Here is a 20,785-nt window from a genome sequence, read left to right as displayed (position 1 = left end):
GACTGTATTTCTTGATTAACTATGTTGCGAGCGGTAATTGCATCATCACCTACATAGTTGTGTTTGAGTTAAAAAAGTAGCAAGACAACCGAGACACACCAAATATCCATCAATGATCCTCTCGTTGTATATAAAGCTACTAATAATTTCACCAACACAAAAATGTAGGCGTTGGTGCCATATTAACAATAATTTAATTACCTGATAACCTTTTGGACATAAGTATATCATCATTGTTGTTTGCATGGAGGGAATCATTCCTATACAACCAATCATCTGTTTCATTAGGATCCATATTTTCCTTGTTTGATGCAGTCTGACCATCTACCAATTGACACATCATACATAAAAAACATCAATAGTAATATCGGTATTATTATTCACCAACAATTCTAGTATACAACCATTGGTAGTTTCATTACGTAGGTGTTGCTCCTTTCTTCTTTTGTATGCTTCCCGACGTTTTTTTATTTTTTTCGTCCCTTTTCTCCTGAGACATTGCATGCCATCGAGCCTTTTCTCTTTCTCTCTTGCGCTGTCCAGCATCGCTTTCTACAGTGTTACATTCATATACCATTGATTATAATTTGTAATAATATTATACAATATGTTAAATTAAATATAGTAAATGCCCATGTATTTTGTTTACCTCCATTAGTAGTGTTAGTCTTGTCACCCAGTGGTGTAGGAGAGCCCCTATTTTCCATTGAAATAACCAAGAATTGCCACACAATTCAGTGCTTCGGCGTGCTGATCTGTACTTCAGTTCTGCATGTTGGAAGAAACAAACAAACAAGGTTCGCTATCTCACTGCTCTTTTCTCATTCCATTATAAACTGATATTATCCTACTTCTTTTCTCGTTCCATTCTAAATTCAGTCGCTAATAACCACTGATTATTTATTATCTTTTTTATCATTCATTTTTCTACTCCCAAATCTCGTTAGCCATTTCTAAACTCTGCAAGAAAATTTTCTAAACACTTGACCACAATGACATATATATGAACTTTGGAGCTTGTGGCACATATAAAAAAGAAAACTATAAAATTCTTTGTAGCCACTCTTAGCATTCTTAGAGGCATCACATGTATCTTGTAGTTGCAGTAGAGGTTGCAGAAAGGTTCCAAGGTTCAGTGTAGGGTCAGAGCTAACTAAAGCAAATGAAAAACAATTACGGCAGAAGCAATTGGAAAACTGAAGGCTGAGTAAAATAATAATAAAAATCATTATCTGAAAGCTGAATGGGCAAGCAACTAAATTAGTGGCCTGAGCTAAAATACTGTTACCATTGATATCAATAGGAAAATATTTTTAACGCATTTTAAACATCTGGATAATGATAATATTCCGATTTCAATTTTAGCTTACACCTAAATATGATAACCATACAGGGTAGGCTGCAATATGAGAAGTCACAGGCAATTCAACAAGCACCTAGAGAGCACCATCACATCACCAACCAAGTACGGGGGAGAAGCTAAATCGCTGAGGGATGATGCAAACAAAAGGATGGCGGTTCTGTTGGACCTGCTGAGCCTGGGCGTCGTGCTCCTCCTTGCTCAAGGACAAAGGCAAGCACACCAGCAGGCTTTGGAGTCCGACTGGATGGCCGGGCGCTCGGCGAGAGGCGAGCAGGGCCAGGCCACAGGTCACAGGGAGCCCGGACGGGAGGCCGGACTACGGGAGCTGCGAGGCATATAATACATTCAGTGCAATAGCCAATTAGCTAAAGAGGGTTTGGGTGCTCCGTTTCACACAGCAGGAAGGGAAGAGAAGGGATTGGCACACCTGGTGGTTCTCCTCGCCGGCAAAGTGCGCAACGAAGTCCTGGGCACCGGAACGCTGCGCCGCATCTGCCGTAGGGTCGCTGCTCCGCCTCAGCCCAGGAGGCCACGCCGCCTGGGCACCGCGCCGCCTCTGCCGCAGGGTCGCCGCTCCGCCTCCGCTGTTTGCACGCTGCTCTGCCTCCTCCTGATCGCCGCGCCGCCTGCTAGTCACGAGAGACGTGAGAGGCGTGAGAGACGTGCGTGAAACAAAGGTTGGGCTTGTGCCGGCGGGAGGGAAGTAGTTGGACGTCGTGCGTGGGCTGCGCGGGGGCGACGGTTCCGCGGGCGTGCGCATAGAGGAAGCGGAGCGGGTGATTAGCGCGTGACGGGGGATTAACTCATGACAAGGGGTCATTAGCAGAGCGAGTACGATAACACGCGGGTCTTTTTAGTTGTAGAGAAAGCCGCTCGATTTGTTCTTTAAGACGGTTTTACAAAGGTTTGACATAACATTAACCGTCTTACATAGCGCCATATCACATAAAAAAAAGGTAAACTAAATATTGACACTCGATTAAACTTCATTGAAAAAATAAAGAAAATGTTTTTCTAAAAATATCCAAATAATTCTCTAAAAAATGCATTTCAAAAATACTAAAATCTTATTTAACTTTTGAAAATTCATTGATAATTTTCTTAGAAATATGAAATCAGCTTTATATTAATTTCTAAAATCATGCTCTATTTGTTTCTTTATTAGAATTATTTTAATTTATGTGGTCTTTTAATAAAATCTATAAAGCACTAAATATGAAACAAAAGATGCAAGCTAAGATAAATTCTTATCGACCAAAGCATGAATCAACATGTAGCCTGACATTTTGGAGTGTTTCATGTAAAAAGCAAGGGAAAGGGACCCTCATCGGTAGGACTTGACTTTATCTCAAAAAAAAACTATGAAACCTTATGGCTATAAGATGGTTGTTGTTGCGTTATTGTCTATCCATTGCCAATCACTAGTGAACATTGCTTTCGTAAAAGCTCTCATGAAGGCTTCGCTATATGTATGGGACGTTCAACATGGTGAGGATCAATGGTTGGTGGTGCTGACTCAACCACACCACAAATACTATGACTAAAAGGAGCCTCCTTGTGAGAGAGAGCCCCTGTGGCACTCAGTCCCCCCCCCCCCGCTCTAGGGTAGGTGGGCCAGCTTCCCCATCTCTCCTCACCCCCTTTCCTTTCCCCCACCTAGTAGACTTCCTCTTGTGGAATAAGGTGACCTAGGTGGGCGGCTGCTCGCGATCATGGTGGTCGTCAAGAGCCTCCTCCAAATCAGTGTGTGAGTATCTTAATAAAGCACTCTCCTTCTCATGTGCTTCTTCCTTATTTGCTCTATGGCTATGGGGCTACATGGTGACGCTCCCTTCCATCTCAAGCCAAGGCCATGAGCATGGTCAGCAATGTCTTCAACAATAGTGGTGAGAATCTGGTTAATCGAGATGACGGTGAGGTAGGGGTAAGGGGAACAAAGGGTGGAAACAAATCGAGGCGGTGCTCGACTACGATCAGGTCGCCTTTAGCCTCCGCAGCGAGGTGGTGCACCTCAACTTCACCGACAATGATGCCTCTCACGACCCGATTCATGCCTTCATTGACGCCAAGCTTCAGGCACGTCCAAGATGGGCGCCAAAAAGCTCGCTTGAGCCTCAGCCTCCGCCTCCGCCAAAGCTGCAACTATGGTTGCTACTTTGGCGCGATCATCGCACCAACAAGGCCATGGCGCTCCCACAGGTCGTGGGTCAATCTCTGACCTTCACTCGCTGAATCACTTGGATTCCCCATGGTCATCGCTCTTGGGCACCATGGTGGTACCCAACCTATGTGCTTTGGGGATGTCTTTGCAACATTTTAACCATGCAGGAGTGCTCGATGTCCTTCTTGGGCCCACCACGAAGACACTTGCAATCACAACTATAACTGTTTTGAGCATCTATGTCTTCCAAATTGGATGGTTGAAAGGTCCTTGTTTGGTTTTGGTATTGAGTGACAACTTAGGTGGACTAATAGTGTTTATGTAAGATACACAAGAGATTAGTCCACAGGTGTTGATGTGATGATGGAGGAGCTCATTGCACATGAGACATGACATGGAGTCATGTGACCAAGGTGGAGAAGATCAAGATGAGGCTTGGCTTGATAGGACCGGTTGCAAGAGTGAAGGGCAAGTCAGAGACTTTGAAGCGAGGGACCGGGTGTGACGGTGAAGCTTGAGCAAGACTTGGCGCCGATGGACTGAGGCAACGGTGAAGAGCAAGTGAGGTCAAGATCGATGAACCAATACGGTCACATGATGATATGAAGTGTATCATATCATTTGGTGATTGGTTGGTGCATGTGTTGCATCAACATTGGAGGAGATGGAATGGAAAGCGCAAGGCAAAGGTATAACCTAGGGCATTTCCATTTCGCCGGTCATAGGTGTGTAGAGAAGTTTATGACCGGATTTAGGATAGATGGCCGTATTATCAAGAGGGGCAAACTTGTTTGCATATCGGTCATCTAGTGCCACTTGAGCGATCTAACTTTGCATACGTGTTAGGATCGAGTGGCATGGCAAGTTTGAGAGGCTAACTCATTTAGAAAAGTGTTTGTGAAAATGCTAACACACTTGCACTTGGTGGTGTTGGCACTTTTACAAAGGAGGAGAAGTTCCTAGGGTTGAGAGGGGTGTGGGTTCCTATTGCGCTTTTGAGAAAATGAAGTGTATATTTTCTATTGCGCCGGTGGGAAATTTAGAGAAGTTGCGGGAGTGTTCTCACCAATAAACACTCACCGGACGCTGGTGTTGGTAGCACCGGACGCTGGACCAGAGAGTCCGGTGCACTGTCAGCCGCTGGCGTAGGCATAGAGTGAGCACCGGACGCTAGCACCGGACGCGGACAGGACACTGTTCATGCGTCCGGTGGTACGTGACGTCAGTAAGTGTTTCTGACTGGAGAGCACCGGACGCTCAGGGTGCGTCCGGTGGCTTGCGCCCGGTGACCATGCGAGTTTGTGGAGCTCTCTGCGCACGGGTCCGGTGTGACGCAGTAGAGCGTCCGGTGGTGCTGTGCAGGCGCGCGTGCGCAGTAGCGTTGGCGACAACGGTCGAGTTCAAACAGCTAGTGACACGTGGCTGACGCCTGAGCACCGGACGCTGGAAGTTGAGCGTCCGGTGGCTCCCTGTGAAGCGTCCGGTGCCCTCGTGTTTTGCCCAGTGAAGGGGCAACGGCTAGTTTAGCCCTTGGGGCTATAAATAGAAGTGGTGGCCGGCCTTGGCCTGTGCTAAGCACCCTTGGGACTTAGTGTCCATCCTTGTGGAGTGCTAGGAAAGCCTCTAACTCACTTGTGCTTGCAAGAGTGCGAATCTATAGCTATTGAGTGATTCTAGTGCGTTGCTTTGAGAGATTGCATCGAGTGGCACTAGGTGTTCGTGTTGCAAGCCGGTGGTGCTTGTTACTCTTGGAGGTTGCCACGTCCTAGACGGCTTGGTGGCTTGTGACTCCGTCGAAGCACGCAAGGAGATTGTGCGGTGCTCCGGAGAAGAGATTGTGAGGGGTACGGTGCTCACCCCGTGGGGATCGCGAAGAGCAACTCTAGTTGAGCGAGATGTGAAGAGCGACTTTGGTCCGGCCGGGTCAAGTGCTAGAGCTTGTGGTAAGCACTCCACGTGGGAGAGTGTGACTTGCGGGTCACCACTAGCAAGAGGACCGACGGCAACCTTGGAGCTTGTCTCAACGGGGACGTAGCTTGGTGGCAACCAAGTGAACCTCGGGAGAAAATCATCGTGTCAACTTTGTTCTTCCCATTGGTTTGCAAGTCCCTAACACAAGCTTGTTTTTACATTTATATATTTGTGCTTGTGTAGTTGCTCTTGTACTTAGTTAGCTTGTGTAGCTTGCTAGTTACCTTCTTGCTTGTGTAGCTAGAAGTAGTTCCCTTGCGTGACTAATTTGGTTTGTGTAACCTTGTTAGTCACATTGCTTAGTTTGTGTAGCTAAGTAATTTGCGCTCTCTAATTTGGCATTGGTTGCCTTGTTATTGAGCTTGCTAGTGAGCTTAGGCTTTGTGCGCTTTGCCTCACTAGTTTGTGTAGGAGCTCCCCCGGTTTGTAAAGTACTAGTTGCATAGGTTTGTGTGACCTTGCTTCTAGAATTGATTAGGTGAGCTCTTGCTAAGGTAGCACCTTGCTTGCTTGTTTAGGATCTTTTCAAGGTGCTAGAGAACTTAGATAGAGGGGTGTAGTCTTGTCTAGACCCATAGTTTTAATTCCGCATTTGTTTCGGTTAGCCGGCACGATAAGTTTTAAAAAGGACTATTCACCCCCCTCTAGTCCGCCATCTCAACCCTTCAATGGTGTGTTCTGCATGCAGAGCTAATTTATGTTTTTCATCTATCTGTTTTTTTAGTCAAATTTGTAGACATGGAAGTGGAAAAACAATGGTGCTCAGATTGACAGCTAACAATAGTTGATGCAGGTCCTCAGATTTGACACTGATAGTTATGGAACTATTTCCTTAAGCCCATTGGAGCTTACATCATATCTAAGGCTCAAGATTGCATATCCTCAAAGACATAGGATGATCAGACAGTCGAGGGGAGCACCGGCTGTGCTATCAGAATGTGAGAATAAGGACCCTCGCTGTTGCGGCCACTTCTCGTGGGTCCTGGACCCCTTTTTTTTCCGGAAACATCAACTATGTCTACAATTGAAGATTAGTAGTTCTTTTTACTTGAACTTGCTCTATAATATGGCAATGCTCTTCCCACACTGTTGTATTGTGCTTTAACGTTATAGATTAAATGTTGTTGTTGTAAAAAAATATGGTTAGGGTTGTTGCCTGATGCAGCATTTGGAGGGGACGGAGGAGGAGGGAGGACCGTGTGATACCATCCTTCATGACAATGCATCCCTTAGCAAGACAAGGACGATCACAGAAAAGTTGAAGGCTATATCTTCACGAGTGGGCACAAGTGGCCATGGGCACTATCCGCAAGAGGAATAATTCAACTTGGTTATAGAAAGCTATATTTTTTGTTGAATAAATATTTTAATATAGTATGCATATTAAACATCTAGATTTTGATATGGTTTATATATTTAGTATCTAAAATCCTCTGGTCAGATAATTGGTAACAAAAATATCGATACTATTTACACCATTACAAATGGCAGCGTGTAGGACGATGAAGCGAGGTGGTGTGAGGGCAGTTGTGCATGTGCCGAGGCCGATGTGGTGGCTGAGGGTGAGGATTCCCCAAAACGCATGATGGCGAGGGTGGGGGTGAGGGATTTCTCTAAATTAAAAAACAATTATTTGCTAGTTTATTTTTAATGGGAAGTCTCATATCGTTTGCTTTGAAGAATACAAAATGCAATGAAATATGTATGAAACAACTACTCTTGATGCACAATTTTATTATTTGTTTCATATAAACGCTAAATGGGGTCACCCTTAGTTTAGCGTTTTAGGCTGTTTGGCCTAAACGGTTTTGTACACAGTGTACATTATGTTAGTAAAAGTCAAATATGCTAGAAAGTCTACATATTTACACATGTAAAAAAATAAGTATTTTTACCAAATAATCTTTTTGGAAGAAATATAAATCCAAAAACAATTCATATACTTATGATTCTAATTAGTTCAGTGTTTGTTGTGGTTGTTGTAATCCCATGTTGAATAAATTATGTATTAAGTGGCCATTAAGCTCATTTAAACATGTTTAACTCGATTTTGTTTAGACAGTTTATATTTTTTTTAATAGTTCAAACGGGTTTAAACAGTCTAACCATTTAGTTCACCATTAGGGCATAAATGATATGGCTAGCGTCCATTTACCATTTCAATGCGGTTTAAACAAACTAAACAACCGTTTAAGGGATCAGTGGATATTTAATTACATGACTCACCTAGAAACCAAGCAAAGACAGCTTCATCTTTATGAAACTCATTTTTCTCTTTTTTTCAAATATTATCATGTCATCGAAAAAACTTATGTGGTAAGTGGCAACACATATTAAATAAATGTAGATAAAACTGTAATGAAATTTCTACCGACACTAGCCTTAGCTTAGCACAGCTATGGACCAACCACTGTGGAAAGCAAAATATGAAATCTAACGATCTCATGCTCAGATTAGATCCTTGGCATAATGGATAGAACTAGGTAGGCAGGCACGCTACCACCGTATCGCCTATTGTGGGGGTATAAACCCCTATACCCTTACGGCTAGACTTGGGCCAGGAGGCTTGGCCCATTACGAGACAAGTTCGAGGCTTGATCCGATCGCTCGGAGTTTCGCGCAAGGAAACAAGACGTGGAGATCAAGCAGGATTCTAGTCGGTTAGAATAGGAATTGATATCAAACTATCTATGACAATTGTAACCGACTAGGATTAGTTTCCAGATCTGTAACCCTGCCCTCCGGACTATATAAGGAGGGGCAAGGGGCCCCCCTAGGGCACATTATTCTCTCAATACGATCAATACAACCAGACGCAGAACGTAGGTATTACGCCCACACGGCGGCCGAACCAGGATAAAAAGCTTGTCCGTGTCTTGCGTCACCATCAAGTTCGTAGCTTGCGCACCGTCTACCGATAAAGTACTACCGTGGGTATACCCCAAGGTAGACTGCCGACTAGCTTTCGTCGACAGTGGCGCGCCAGCTAGGGGGTGTGCGTACAGCTTTTCCGACGAGCAAGATGGTCATCGTTCCAGCTTCTGCGGCCGTGCCTGAAGGCCTCACGTTCACTGTCGGCCAGGTTACGTGGACGACTCGCGGCGGCAGCCTCACGGCCACGGCTTCGGAAGAAACCCGGATCCAATCTGGGACAACGGCGGCATCGGCTCCGACCACAATGACACCGAGCACTCGACCAGCACTCTCTCGTTACAAGGGAAAGAAGGTCGACAGCTCGGACCTCTTCCGAGCCCTTAATCGCGCTGATCTCAAGCTTCTCGAAGCTTCTCGGCTAGTAGATGGGATCTCGCGCCAGTCTGATCAAGGCGCGTCGACGGATTTTTTTAATTCCTGCCGGCCAACTCGTGTCGTCACACACGAACGGCTGGGTACGTCTCAGGACGGTCCACCCCCTCAGGACGGTCCGTCGAACTCAAAGCTGATCCAGATCAAGTTTTCCCTTACGGGCTAAACAACTCAGCCGTTCAATATTCACGGCACATCCAACCCCCGTTCAACGGGACAGGTTGGTTGCCAAAACAGAGCGGTCGACCAGCTCGTCACTACGTCAACATGGTGATGATCCGAGAACTACGGGATGGCCAGGCTTCCAGCACAAGCTCCAGCACTGGATCCGTTCCCACCGAAGTTATAAACTCCGAGGACGAAGACTACGACCTGGATCTACCACCGTACCCTCCGGGTTTCTCTAGCTTCCCGGTCTTCCCACCCCGGCGAGGAGACCTCGTCCTCAATGTCAGTGGCGATGAGACGGTCGTCAATGGAGAGACTGACGAGCAGAGGCAGCTCCGCGAGCAGCGGAATGCCGACCGCGCCCGACGACGCGCGGACGAGGAATGACAACTACCGCCGCACAACCTCAGCGACGCTTTCGACATGGTCGAGGATCAACAAGTCTACAAAACGCCAAGCGCTAATGTGGCCGTTGCTATGGCAAACTTAGACCGACTCCCTGACACTCCCGAGTGCCAGGGTGTCCGATCCAGCGTACGCACACATCTGATCGCCGCGATGGGACAGACAGCCACCCTGCTTAAAAGAGTCCAAGCTATCTCCTATGCAGATGTCTCCTCCGACCACACTCATCGCAGCCGGACCTCACTGCAACCCAGCGAGCACCACCATAGCCGCTCCCCCAATAATCGTCGGAGGGGTTCACGATGCGATAACGGTGGTCGGGACGCCGGCGGCTACTGCGAGCAGAATCGTGGCCGCGGCTAGGAAGTGAACCAGGACAGGGATTTACGACACAACATCCCTCCCAAGGACGCCCGGGACCGCATCAACAGGCGCGCCACGGAAAGAGCAGTGCACGAAAACCTGCGTCGCATTGAGTACGACGCCACGCACGGTCCTCCCGACCTGAGACAATTTTCCTCACATCTTCGCCAGGTCGTGTGGCCCCGAAACTTCAAGCTCGAGAAGCTCAAAAAATACGACGGCAAGGAGAACCCAGAAAACTGGATCACTCTCTATGAGATCGCAGTTCGTTCAGCAGCAGGAGATGAGCACGTCATGGCCAACTACTTCCCGGTCGTCCTCGACCAGGCCGGTCATCAATGGCTCCTGGGCCTGCCCGAGGACTCTTTCGACTCTTGGGAAGAACTCCGCCAAGCATTTATCGACAACTTCATCGCTACCTGCGAGCAGCCCGGGAACAAGTACGACCTCGAGAGGATAAGGGACAGGAAAAATGAGCCTCTGCGCGACTACATCCGACGATTCTCGGATATGCGCCTCAAAATCCCGAAAATTTCGCACGATGAGGCCATATCTGCCTTCATTAAAGGGCTACGCTTCCACGAAGCACTGAGAAACAAGCTACTGCGCAAAAGGCCAACGACGATGGCCGAACTCCTTGCCACGGCCAAAAATTATGCCGACACCGACGACGCAGAAAAGCTCATCCGGGACGATGCAAGAGGTCCCGACCAGCTCCCTCGACGAGACGACAGTCGTGGTCGTTTCGACAACAGGAACCATCGTCGCCCTGACAACCGCGACCACAGAGAAGGTTGGGATAGGCGGCGTGACAATCGTGATGACTTCAGAGGCAAGCGCCCTCGTGACCACGACCACGAGGTGAATACGGTCAAGCGTCCCAACGGGCGGCGAGACTACCAGAAAGACTACAACAAGATATTGAAGGGACCATGCCAACTACATCCAAAGTCTAACCATACGATGGAGGAATGTCGCGTCCTCAAAAGCATCTATACGCGGCGGGCTGCTCAAGAAGACCCCTTCCAAGAAAAACGGGAAACAGGACGGGCGCGACAACGAAGACGAGGACGAGGACCAGGATAGGGACCCACGACACCAGTATGTCAGTCCCACCGACGTGGTCCACTCTATCTTCGGGGGCAAGGTCTCCATCGAGTCTAAGCGAGAAAGAAAACTCTTAAAAAGAGCCTGCCTCAACATAGACAGCACGGATGGCCTAATCGCCGATCCAAAATTTCCTCCCAGGTCGCACAGGGAGATCTCCTTCAGCAGGAAGGATCAGTGGGCCGCCATCCCGGAGCCAGGACGTTCCCCTCTAATACTGGATCCTTGCATCAATAGCATCAGATTCAAGCGCGTGCTCATCGACGGGGGAAGCTCCATCGACATCCTCTTTCTCAATAGCTTGTCTGCTCTCAAGATAACCCCGGCACAGCTAAAGCCCTACGACGCTTGTTGACACTCACTAACACCACTTGAATACTAGGTTGTCATCCCCAGCATGGCACTAGAGTGTACTATGGTATTTATACGCACACAGATAATCCGCAAGCGCACGAATACCGTTGAAGCTTTTTACTTGGTTAAAGGTTTCATCGTATCCATAGGGAAACGGGAGAACTGATCTACGCTCTAACTTAACCAAGATAAGTAAATAGGTGTAAATAGGAAAGATGGTAGAATCGAATAAGAACAATATTAAAGGTAAGATAACAGTGAGTGATAATATGGGAATAGAGAATAGAGCAATTCTAGTATATGGGCGATGGTAGCAGAATAGAGAGGGTAACTATGGTTTCTCTACTTCAAAGGGGTATGTCTATGTCTGGGACGAACCACGTGATAAGAGTACACCACAAAGGATGCTTATCCTTAGGCCGATAAACCCTACCCGTCCTGCTAACGAGAGGTGGACTACAGAGGACCAACGTAACTATCACCTACGCGGCCTACCACACGATCCAGCTAGACAGCGGATATCCACAAGTAATCTAGGTCTAAGCACCACGCTTACACCTATACTACAACTCTCACCTATAGCGTCCTATAGATTAGAAGTACTCAAAAGAGTTGTGAACCAGAACATACATGATTAATAATTGCATAATGAATTAGAAGTAGATTACTAGAGTCATCCCATGAGCAAGCTTGATTAGAGCTTGATCATGACGAAGTACAACCGGAGGAAGAACCGACAGGCCGGCCTCTCCTCTAATCCTCCTTCGCTCTCCATCTTGCTACTATCTAGATCTACTCTAGTTTAGAGAAGAGAGGAGAGCTCTCATCTCTAAATCCTAGCTTTTGCTCTGTCTATGAATAATGAATAATGATCAAGGGGTGCCTCCTCCAGGGGCCAGGGGGTCTGGTTATATAGTCTTTTCAGATGAATCTGGGCCGTCGGATCAAACCGACATTGATCGTGTGGTTTTCCTTGAAGTATTAGGTCGGTGGAGCATGATCCGCGAAGTTGAAGCTGATTGGTTACTGTAGCTGGGCGGGCACCCAAGGGACTTGGGCGGGCGCCCGGCCCCCGGGCCCGATCGGGCTCCCGTTCGTTCCCGTGGCTTCTGGAGTCTTCTAGATGGTAGAAAATTGCGCGGCACGTTAATATCTCTATGTAAACCCGACGTGTGGGCCTTTCTTTCATATTTCCTGATAACCCTCTGCAGAAATAGACAAACACCAAAACTCATGGAATTATGTCAGATAAAACCCTAAGTCTAGATGTTGATTTCATTTGGATCCTTTTCTTTGTTTATTTGATAATTAAATTTGATACTTAAGGACCGTCAACAAACTCCCCCAAGCTTACCTCTTGCTCGTCCCTGAGCAAGGATAGACTTAGCAATGGATCAGAAGTTGTTGCAATATCTTTAAAATTTGACGGTACACATGCTTTTAAATGAAGATCTCATCTCTGAGTTAGAGTGAACTGTCAAGACTTAAAACTTACTTACTTTACCTTTCACCATGGGACTTGTAACCGTCACTTCCATCTTGAGTAGTTAAAAGATAGAACAGTCTTGTCAAGTGCCATGTCTCTTATTCTTGATCAGCTATAGCTCTGGTGTTTTTGCAGATTTTCAAATAAAACTCAGAGATTCCTTGTATGATTCTCTCAAATCTCTCTTTTGTGGTATTTCTGGATCCTTACCAAGGCAGTGATGGTATATGTCTTCTCTCAAGATATATGGTATTTGTGGTATAAGGCATAGTGACATTGCCTTCTCTCTCACCCTACTCTAATAAGGCTATCTGGAGCTCATAGGTGGGAGATAAAGTATACATACTTACAAGATATTTATTGTATAGTCAAACCATGGATCCAAAGAAACAAATCAATAAGCCAAATCAAGATGTGCATGTGTGGCGAATGAATAGTGTATGGTGATGATGGTGATAACAATGGTGAAAGTCTAATTCTACTTTTGCTCTTTTGAGGGGATACATACCTTCCTTGCTTTTTGAAACTTTATGAGGAGAATGAGATGCTCTATCTTTCATTTTTCTTTCCTCTCAGGTGGGTATCCTGTACCCCTAATTCTACTGTCGGACACTTGTCCATTTTTACCTCTCGTCTCACTATTTTTTCTTTTCTTTCGAGGTTCTGGGCACTTGCCCCTTTTTATTTTCTCATTTATTTATTTTTTTCTTTTTTTTTCTTTTCTTTTTTTTCAGAGCACTCATCTCTTGAGATAATATAGCAAGTGGTAGTAGCAAGATAACTTGAGCATTTATTTCACAAGGGAAAACAGAAATATTTTTGGCTATTCTCTCCCGGATTAGGAGTAGAATATTTTTGGGTGGTTCTGGAGATGGACATGGATGGATATATGTGGATGGTACTTCCGGAGTAGAAGTAGCATATATGAGTGAATGTGCAAGTGAATCTTGATTTAACCACATGACAAGCTCCTAAGGGTCTACACAGCTTGACCACACTCAATGCTCATAAGCAGTAAATAATAAATGTGTGGCTCAAAGTCTAGCAAGCATGTATATATGGCTGTGGTAGGAATTTAAACTTTCATCATACAGGAACTCATCATGCAATATTTTAAAGATTTTTCAAAGATAAAATTCTCTAGAATTCTAGCATCTCTAGGAACAGATAAACAGCAGGTCAACCTTCCCATATCATATCCGTTAACAACTTAGATTTCAGATCAAGTTGTCATCCCACAAGTTTAGATCTAGAGCAAGCTTTAAATTATAACAGTTATGTCTAAACTTGAGAGAGAACTTCAAATTTGCAAATTAGGCAGAGCACCTATTCATCATATCCATGCTAGAGTTTTATTATTAAGATTCAGATTAGCATAGCCACATTATTTATTTATTAAACACACTAAGCAAAAGATATATATAAGCACAAAATCTTTATTTGGTTTTTCATAGTTTATGTATTTTAATATTCTAATATTATATAAGTATAAAGATAGGTAAAAATACTTAGCGAGATAAATGAGGGTGCTCTCCCCCAAGCTGAATTTTAACGTTATTTCTCTTGATGTAGCTAGCAGGTGGCAGAGGTGTATTTGAAAGTCAGCAACATTCTGACAGCGATTAGAATGTCCTCCGTCTGCTAGTTTTCTTGATTCTTAAATTCTGTGGAGCTCAAATAGACAACAAAGCTTGTGGAACTAATTAAGTGTTAGCATAAATATCTAGCCTTCATCATGTTGAGCTTCCTCAATAAATATTACTCCCTGTTTTTATATTTTTATTTTATAAAGCAGAAAAGAAATATTTATTTTATTTTTTTGCCACCACAGTGAAGGTACTTATGGGTTTTATGCCACTCGTATACACACATGGGGCTTAGTATTTTTTAACATTTTTATTTTCTTTTCAAGATAGCATGATTAACTAATAATCTATTTAAGAAAAGTAAATAATTAAAGGGAAAAGGGAATGCAGAAAGGATAAATATGGATAACTACTGATCTTACCTTTCGGCGATGGTTTAATGTTTTAAGTCTTCTTAACAAGACTTCTCACCGTGTTCATTCTTCAGGTGCGTCATTTGATTCAGGTGCGGACCTTGACGTCTGCACCTCTTGATACGGTGTCACCCATGTTCTTTGTGTTGCCCAGTAGTTCGAAGTGCGGTGTTGGCAGTATCCTGCTCAGTGTGTTTGTGCTCGTAGATCCAGGTCCTTCACTTGGTACAGTCTGAGAGTTATAAAACTCCTCCGTGTTTTGCTCGAAGTGTACCTGCTCATAGAGACAAGGCAGAGATCAAGTGCATGGGTCCTGTTGGTAGAAAACACCAACAGAACCTAAAGTATATTTGTTCTTCTCTAACCCTAAGCATAGTGAGCAAGACAAAGTTGATGGATGAAAAGTTCATGAGTGTAGCACTTATAACATTTGTCAGATCAGATCGCTCAACCTTATGGAAAGATAATCTATCTATGTCTTTTTCTTTATATCTCTCAATGATTGAATGTGTAACATTTTAGCTCATATGATTAGCAGTATGGGATCATGGAGGTAGTACTAAGAACAAGGATTAAAGGACTAAACATGTTGAATCAGTTGGGTTGGTTAATCTAGAGTTGTAAATCATACATGTTTGTCTCTTTTATTTATATGAACGCCAGAACCAAGGAGAAGCTTATAAAAGTGATAGTCAAGAACCTTAAGATGTTACCTTGCTTGAAGAGTGATGGTGTAGTATCACCTTGTGGAAGCTTTCCTTTCTTAGTGCTTGTGCATCGTGTTTGTGGCACCCTCCATGGATCATCTCTTTATGATGAATGAGCTATGTCCTTCTTGTGCAAATTGTTAAACTTCTTGTGTCACTCTCTTCGTCTCTGATGTGAGTTTATCTCAGGACTTCCTAGGTCGATATTGAAAGTTTTCCTGCAGGGGTTAGTCCGACACAATATACCAATATCTACTCAAGCAGTTTTTAGTTCAATAACCGAACTAGACTCCATGTCTAATCAGATTAAGGAAGGCTATTTAACCTAAGCACCATGCTTAATTTAAAAGCCAATAGAAGTATGTGCAGTACTTCCAAACTAACTCTTACTAGTAAATAGACAAAGGTAACATGACAGCATTTATAGAGATCTACTCAAGTGGAGATGAAGTAGTGTGATTAGTATTTAACAAATTGAGCATGTCTTAAAGGTAGGGACAACCAACATAGCAACATGGCAAAGGATGTTTTTATGTAAAGTACTCCCCCAAGCTTGAATTTTGCAGAATTCAAGTTTGGATGAATTTAATTCAATGTTGTATGATGATTGGTTGGACATACCTTGTGCTTGTCATTCATCCGATCTTCTTGCTCCAATCCTGTAAAGGTTAGTGACAAGAATACCCGAAGGAATATTTTTACAATTATCCTTATATGCTCAATACACAAGGTAATGTTGCAAATAATTAAAAACTCATGTTACGATCTGATCAGTGCTTATTTTAGGACACTAAGCTTGTCCTTGGGAAACCATCAATTTATGTCGGCGAAGTGGTTTCCCTTCCAACGCTGACCTAAATCAAGATCAACTCAACGAGATCTGCAATATTTATTATAGACATATGCATCGACAACCGCCCTTTTAAAGTTTTTATAAATAGAAAGGAAGAGGGGGTTGGAGATCTCAAATGTGGTGATGTTGGAGAGACCAATAGATTGGGAAGATGTTGCATATGAGCATGGAGTAAACAAAGTGGCTATGAAATAAATTCCATGCTCATTAATGTTATCTTCGTCTCCAATCTGAATGTTCAGAGTTTCTCTTGGATTGGTCTCACTTATGTCCTCTTCTGTAGTTGGATGAATCTCACCTTCAAAGGGAGTCAAGAACTCACCATTTGAAATTGAACCAAAGTCAGAATTCATTAAGGCTTCTTCCTTATCCATCCATTCTACACATTCTAGCCATTTAGAACTTGTGATCAGGAAAGGGGAGGTGTTAGAATTTTCAATATGGCTTAGCTCTCCTTTACTTGATGTGTCATCCTCGACTTCTTCATAACAGGAACCAGGACATTCTCTAAGAGAACCATTATTGCGAGGATTTGAATTATCCCTGCTTGAAGGTCTCTTATGGAACCAGAAGTCTAAACCATCAGCATCTGAAATCTGGCTATTGAAACTTCTTCTTCTTGTCTAGGAACTGGTTCTGTCTCTTTCTCAGGGATATAAAAGCTAGGAGACTTTCCACTTAATAAATCAATCAAATTCCAAGCTTCACTAGCAGGTAGGTGATAGAAGGATCCTCTAGAGGCCGTATTCAAGGTTTGCTTATTTTCCCCACTAAGGCCCTCAAAAAAAGTGAATTAGAAGAACTTCTTCTGGAATAGAAAGCTTTGGGCCAGTGAGAGTAAGGTTAATAAAGTGGTCCCATGATTTCCTAAGAGATTCTTCTTCCAGTTGTCTAAAAGAAATAATCTCACGCCGAAGTTCTGCCACTTTGGAGATTGGAAAATATTTAGAAATAAAACTATTATGTAACTCCTTCCAATCTCCATGAACACTCCCTATTTTGAGTTTATACCAATGTCTAGCTTTTCCTGTTAAAGAGAACGGAAAGAGCTTCCATTTAAAGGTCTCGTCGGACATGCCTTCTATGCGAAGGAGGTCACAGACTCTATAAAACTCTCTTAGGTGTGTGTATGGGTTTTCCTCACCTTCTCCTGAGAAAGGTTGTTTTCGAACAAATTCTATGTATTCGGGGTCTATCTCAAAACTAGATGCTATGATAGGCTTTGAAGATTTTGGTGGTTCGAGATGTGTGCCCGTAGGTCTATGAAATTCATAGATAGACATGTTTGAATTCATGATAGACCAGAGATCAAGGATTAGATAAGGAGAAAGAATAGAAGAGATGAGGCAAAGGAAATATATATATTTTTTTATTTTTTTAGAAAATGATTAAGCTAGTTCGTAGTCAACTCAGCAACCGTTTCCCCGGCAACGGCGCCAAAAATGCTTGTTGACACTCGCTAACACCACTTGAATACTAGGTTGTCATCCCCAGCATGGCACTAGAGTGTACTATGGTATTTATACGCACACAGATAATCCGCAAGCGCACGGATACCGCTGAAGCTTTTTACCTGGTTAAAGGTTTTATCGTATCCACAGGGAAACGGGAGAACTGATCTACGCTCTAACTTAACCAAGATAAGTAAATAGGTGTAAATAGGAAAGATGGTAGAATCGAATAAGAACAATATTAAAGGTAAGATAACAGTGAGTGATAATATGGGAATAGAGAATAGAGCAATTCTAGTATATGGGCAATGGTAGCAGAATAGAGAGGGTAACTATGGTTTCTCTACTTCAAAGGGGTATGTCTATGTCTAGGACGAACCACGTGATAAGAGTACACCACAAAGGATGCTTATCCTTAGGACGATAAACCCTACCCGTCCTGCTAACGAGAGGTGGACTACAGAGGACCAACGTAACTGTCACCTACGCGGCCTACCACACGATCCAGCTAGATAGGGGATATCCACAAGTAATCTAGGTCTAAGCACCACGCTTACACCTATACTACAACTCTCACCTATAGCGTCCTATAGATTAGAAGTACTCAAAAGAGTTGTGAACCAGAACATACATGATTAGTAATTGCATAATGAATTAGAAGTAGATTACCAGAGTCATCCCATGAGCAAGCTTGATTAGAGCTTGATCATGACGAAGTACAACCGGAGGAAGAACCGACAGGCCGGCCTCTCCTCTAATCCTCCTTCGCTCTCCATCTTGCTACTATCTAGATCTACTCTAGTTTAGAGAAGAGAGGAGAGCTCTCATCTCTAAACCCTAGCTTTTGCTCTGTCTATGAATAATGAATAATGATCAAGGGGTGCCTCCTCTAAGGGCCAGGGGGTCTGGTTATATAGTCTTTTCAGATGAATCTGGGCCGTCGGATCAAACCGACATTGATCGTGTGGTTTTCCTTGAAGTATTAGGTTGGTGGAGCATGATCCGCGAAGTTGAAGCTGATTGGTTACTGTAGCTGGGCGGGCACCCAAGGGACTTGGGCGGGCGCCCTGCCCCCGGGCCCGATCGGCCTCCCGTTCGTTCCCGTGGCTTCTGGAGTCTTCTAGATGGTAGAAAATTGCGCGGCACGTTAATATCTCTATGTAAACCCGACGTGTGGGCCTTTCTTTCATATTTCCTGATAACCCCCTGCAGAAATAGACAAACACCAAAACTCATGGAATTCTGTCAGATAAAACCCTAAGTCTAGATGCTGATTTCATTTGGATCCTTTTCTTTGTTTATTTGATAATTAAATTTGATACTTAAGGACCGTCAACAACGCTCAATTCTAGGGAGTCCTGCCAGGTCAAAGTTCAATACCCCTCGGACAGATAACGCTGCCTGTCCAGTTCGGAACATCCGACCACTTTCGAACAGAGTTCGTCAACTTTGTGGTCACCGACTTTGATGGAACTTACCATGCTATACTGGGCCGACCATCGCTGACAAAGTTCATGGCAGTTCCACATTACTCATACCTGGTCCTCAAAATGCCTACAGAAAAGGGCGTCCTAACTGTTCGAGGCAATGTCTACACCGCATACACTTGCGAGGAGGAAAGCTTCAAGATCACCGAAGCAATTGATCTTTCAATCCGCATGGCAGAAACAGCAGCCCAAGCTGCACAGCTCCCTCCTGACCAGCTCCGACTACCCGAGCAGGAGACCGCTAGGAAGAATTCAAAGTCCAAGGAATACAAGGAAGTACAGCTGGTCGATGATAGCCCCAAGAAGACGGCCCTCATCGGGGCCATTCTGGACCCTAAATAGGAAGACGCGCTCGTCAGGTTTCTAAGGGACAACGTGAGCGTTTTCGCATGGAAACCCGCAGACATGCCCGGCATCCGACGAAACCTGATCGAGCACTCCTTAAATGTCTCGAAGACCGCAAGACCCATCAAGCAAAAGCTGCGATGGTTCGCTCGTGACAAAAAGAAGGCTATTAGGACAGAAATAACACGGCTTCTAGCAGCCGGATTTATAAAAGAAGTGTATCATCCCGATTGGCTCGCCAATCCGGTTCTTGTACGCAAAAAGAACAATGAATGGAGAATGTGCGTTGATTACACTGATCTCAATAAACACTGTCCTAAAGATCCTTTTGGTCTCCCTCGCATCGACGAGGTGGTCGACTCAACGGCCGGATGCGAACTCCTCTCTTTTCTAGACTGCTACTCTGGTTATCACCAGATCTCGCTAAAGGAAGATGATCAGATCAAAACGTCTTTCATTACTCCTTTCGGCGCATACTGCTACAGGACCATGTCCTTTGGACTCAAAAACGCCGGAGCCACCTATCAACGGGCCATCCAGCAATGCCTCCACGACGAGATTCGTGATGACCTCGTCGAGGCTTATGTAGACGATGTCGTCGTCAAAACAAGGGATGCAAGCACCCTAATCGACAACTTAGACCGAACCTTTAAGGCACTAAACAAATACAAGTGGAAGCTTAACCCCAAAAAGTGCATCTTTGGGGTCCCTTCTAGTCTACTACTCGGCAACGTTGTCAGCCGCGACGGCATACGACCGAATCCTTCAAAAGTAAAAGCAGTGCTCGACATGCGACCACCTAAGAATGTCAAGGATATTTAGAAGCTCACCAGATGTATGGCCTCTCTCAGCCGCTTCATCTCAAGACTAGGAGAAAAAGGCCTCCCTTTCTTCAAACTCTTGAAGGCGTCGGAAAAATTCTCCTGGACAGAGGAAGCTGACGCTGCGTTCACCCAGCTCAAGACTTTCCTCACTTCACCGCCTGTTCTCACAGCACCTCAGCACAATGAAGACCTACTCCTTTACATTGCAGCAACCGACAGGGTTGTCTCCACGGCAATAGTGGTTGAGCGAGACGAGCCAGGTCACGTCTACAAGGTCCAGAGACCCGTTTATTTCATAAGCGAAGTCTTAAACGAGTCCAAGGCCAGATACCCACAAATACAGAAGCTCATATACGCCATCCTAATAACGTCGAGGAAGCTAAAGCACTACTTCGACGGCCATCGGGTCTTGGTAACCACCAGCTTCCCTCTAGG

The 20,785-nt window shown here is 44.6% G+C and overlaps 1 protein-coding gene across 1 annotated transcript in view; it reads right to left on the bottom strand.

The window, feature by feature from the left end:
* The window catches only part of LOC110435895 (translation initiation factor IF-2-like), a 35,349-nt gene continuing 14,667 nt past the window's right edge, over positions 104 to 20,785 (bottom strand). The window contains exons 4-7 of the mRNA XM_021461994.1: positions 1,791 to 1,989; positions 1,530 to 1,688; positions 650 to 768; positions 104 to 552 (exon numbers count right to left, since the gene is read on the bottom strand). Of these exons, the coding sequence (XP_021317669.1) occupies positions 340 to 552; positions 650 to 768; positions 1,530 to 1,688; positions 1,791 to 1,989 (690 nt within the window). The 3' untranslated portion in view covers positions 104 to 339. The remainder of the gene's footprint in view (positions 553 to 649; positions 769 to 1,529; positions 1,689 to 1,790; positions 1,990 to 20,785) is intronic.

Source organism: Sorghum bicolor, chromosome 5 (assembly GCF_000003195.3).
Source record: "Sorghum bicolor cultivar BTx623 chromosome 5, Sorghum_bicolor_NCBIv3, whole genome shotgun sequence".
In the NCBI taxonomy this organism is placed as follows: Eukaryota; Viridiplantae; Streptophyta; class Magnoliopsida; order Poales; family Poaceae; genus Sorghum; species Sorghum bicolor.
This window is presented reverse-complemented; position numbering and strand designations above follow the sequence as displayed.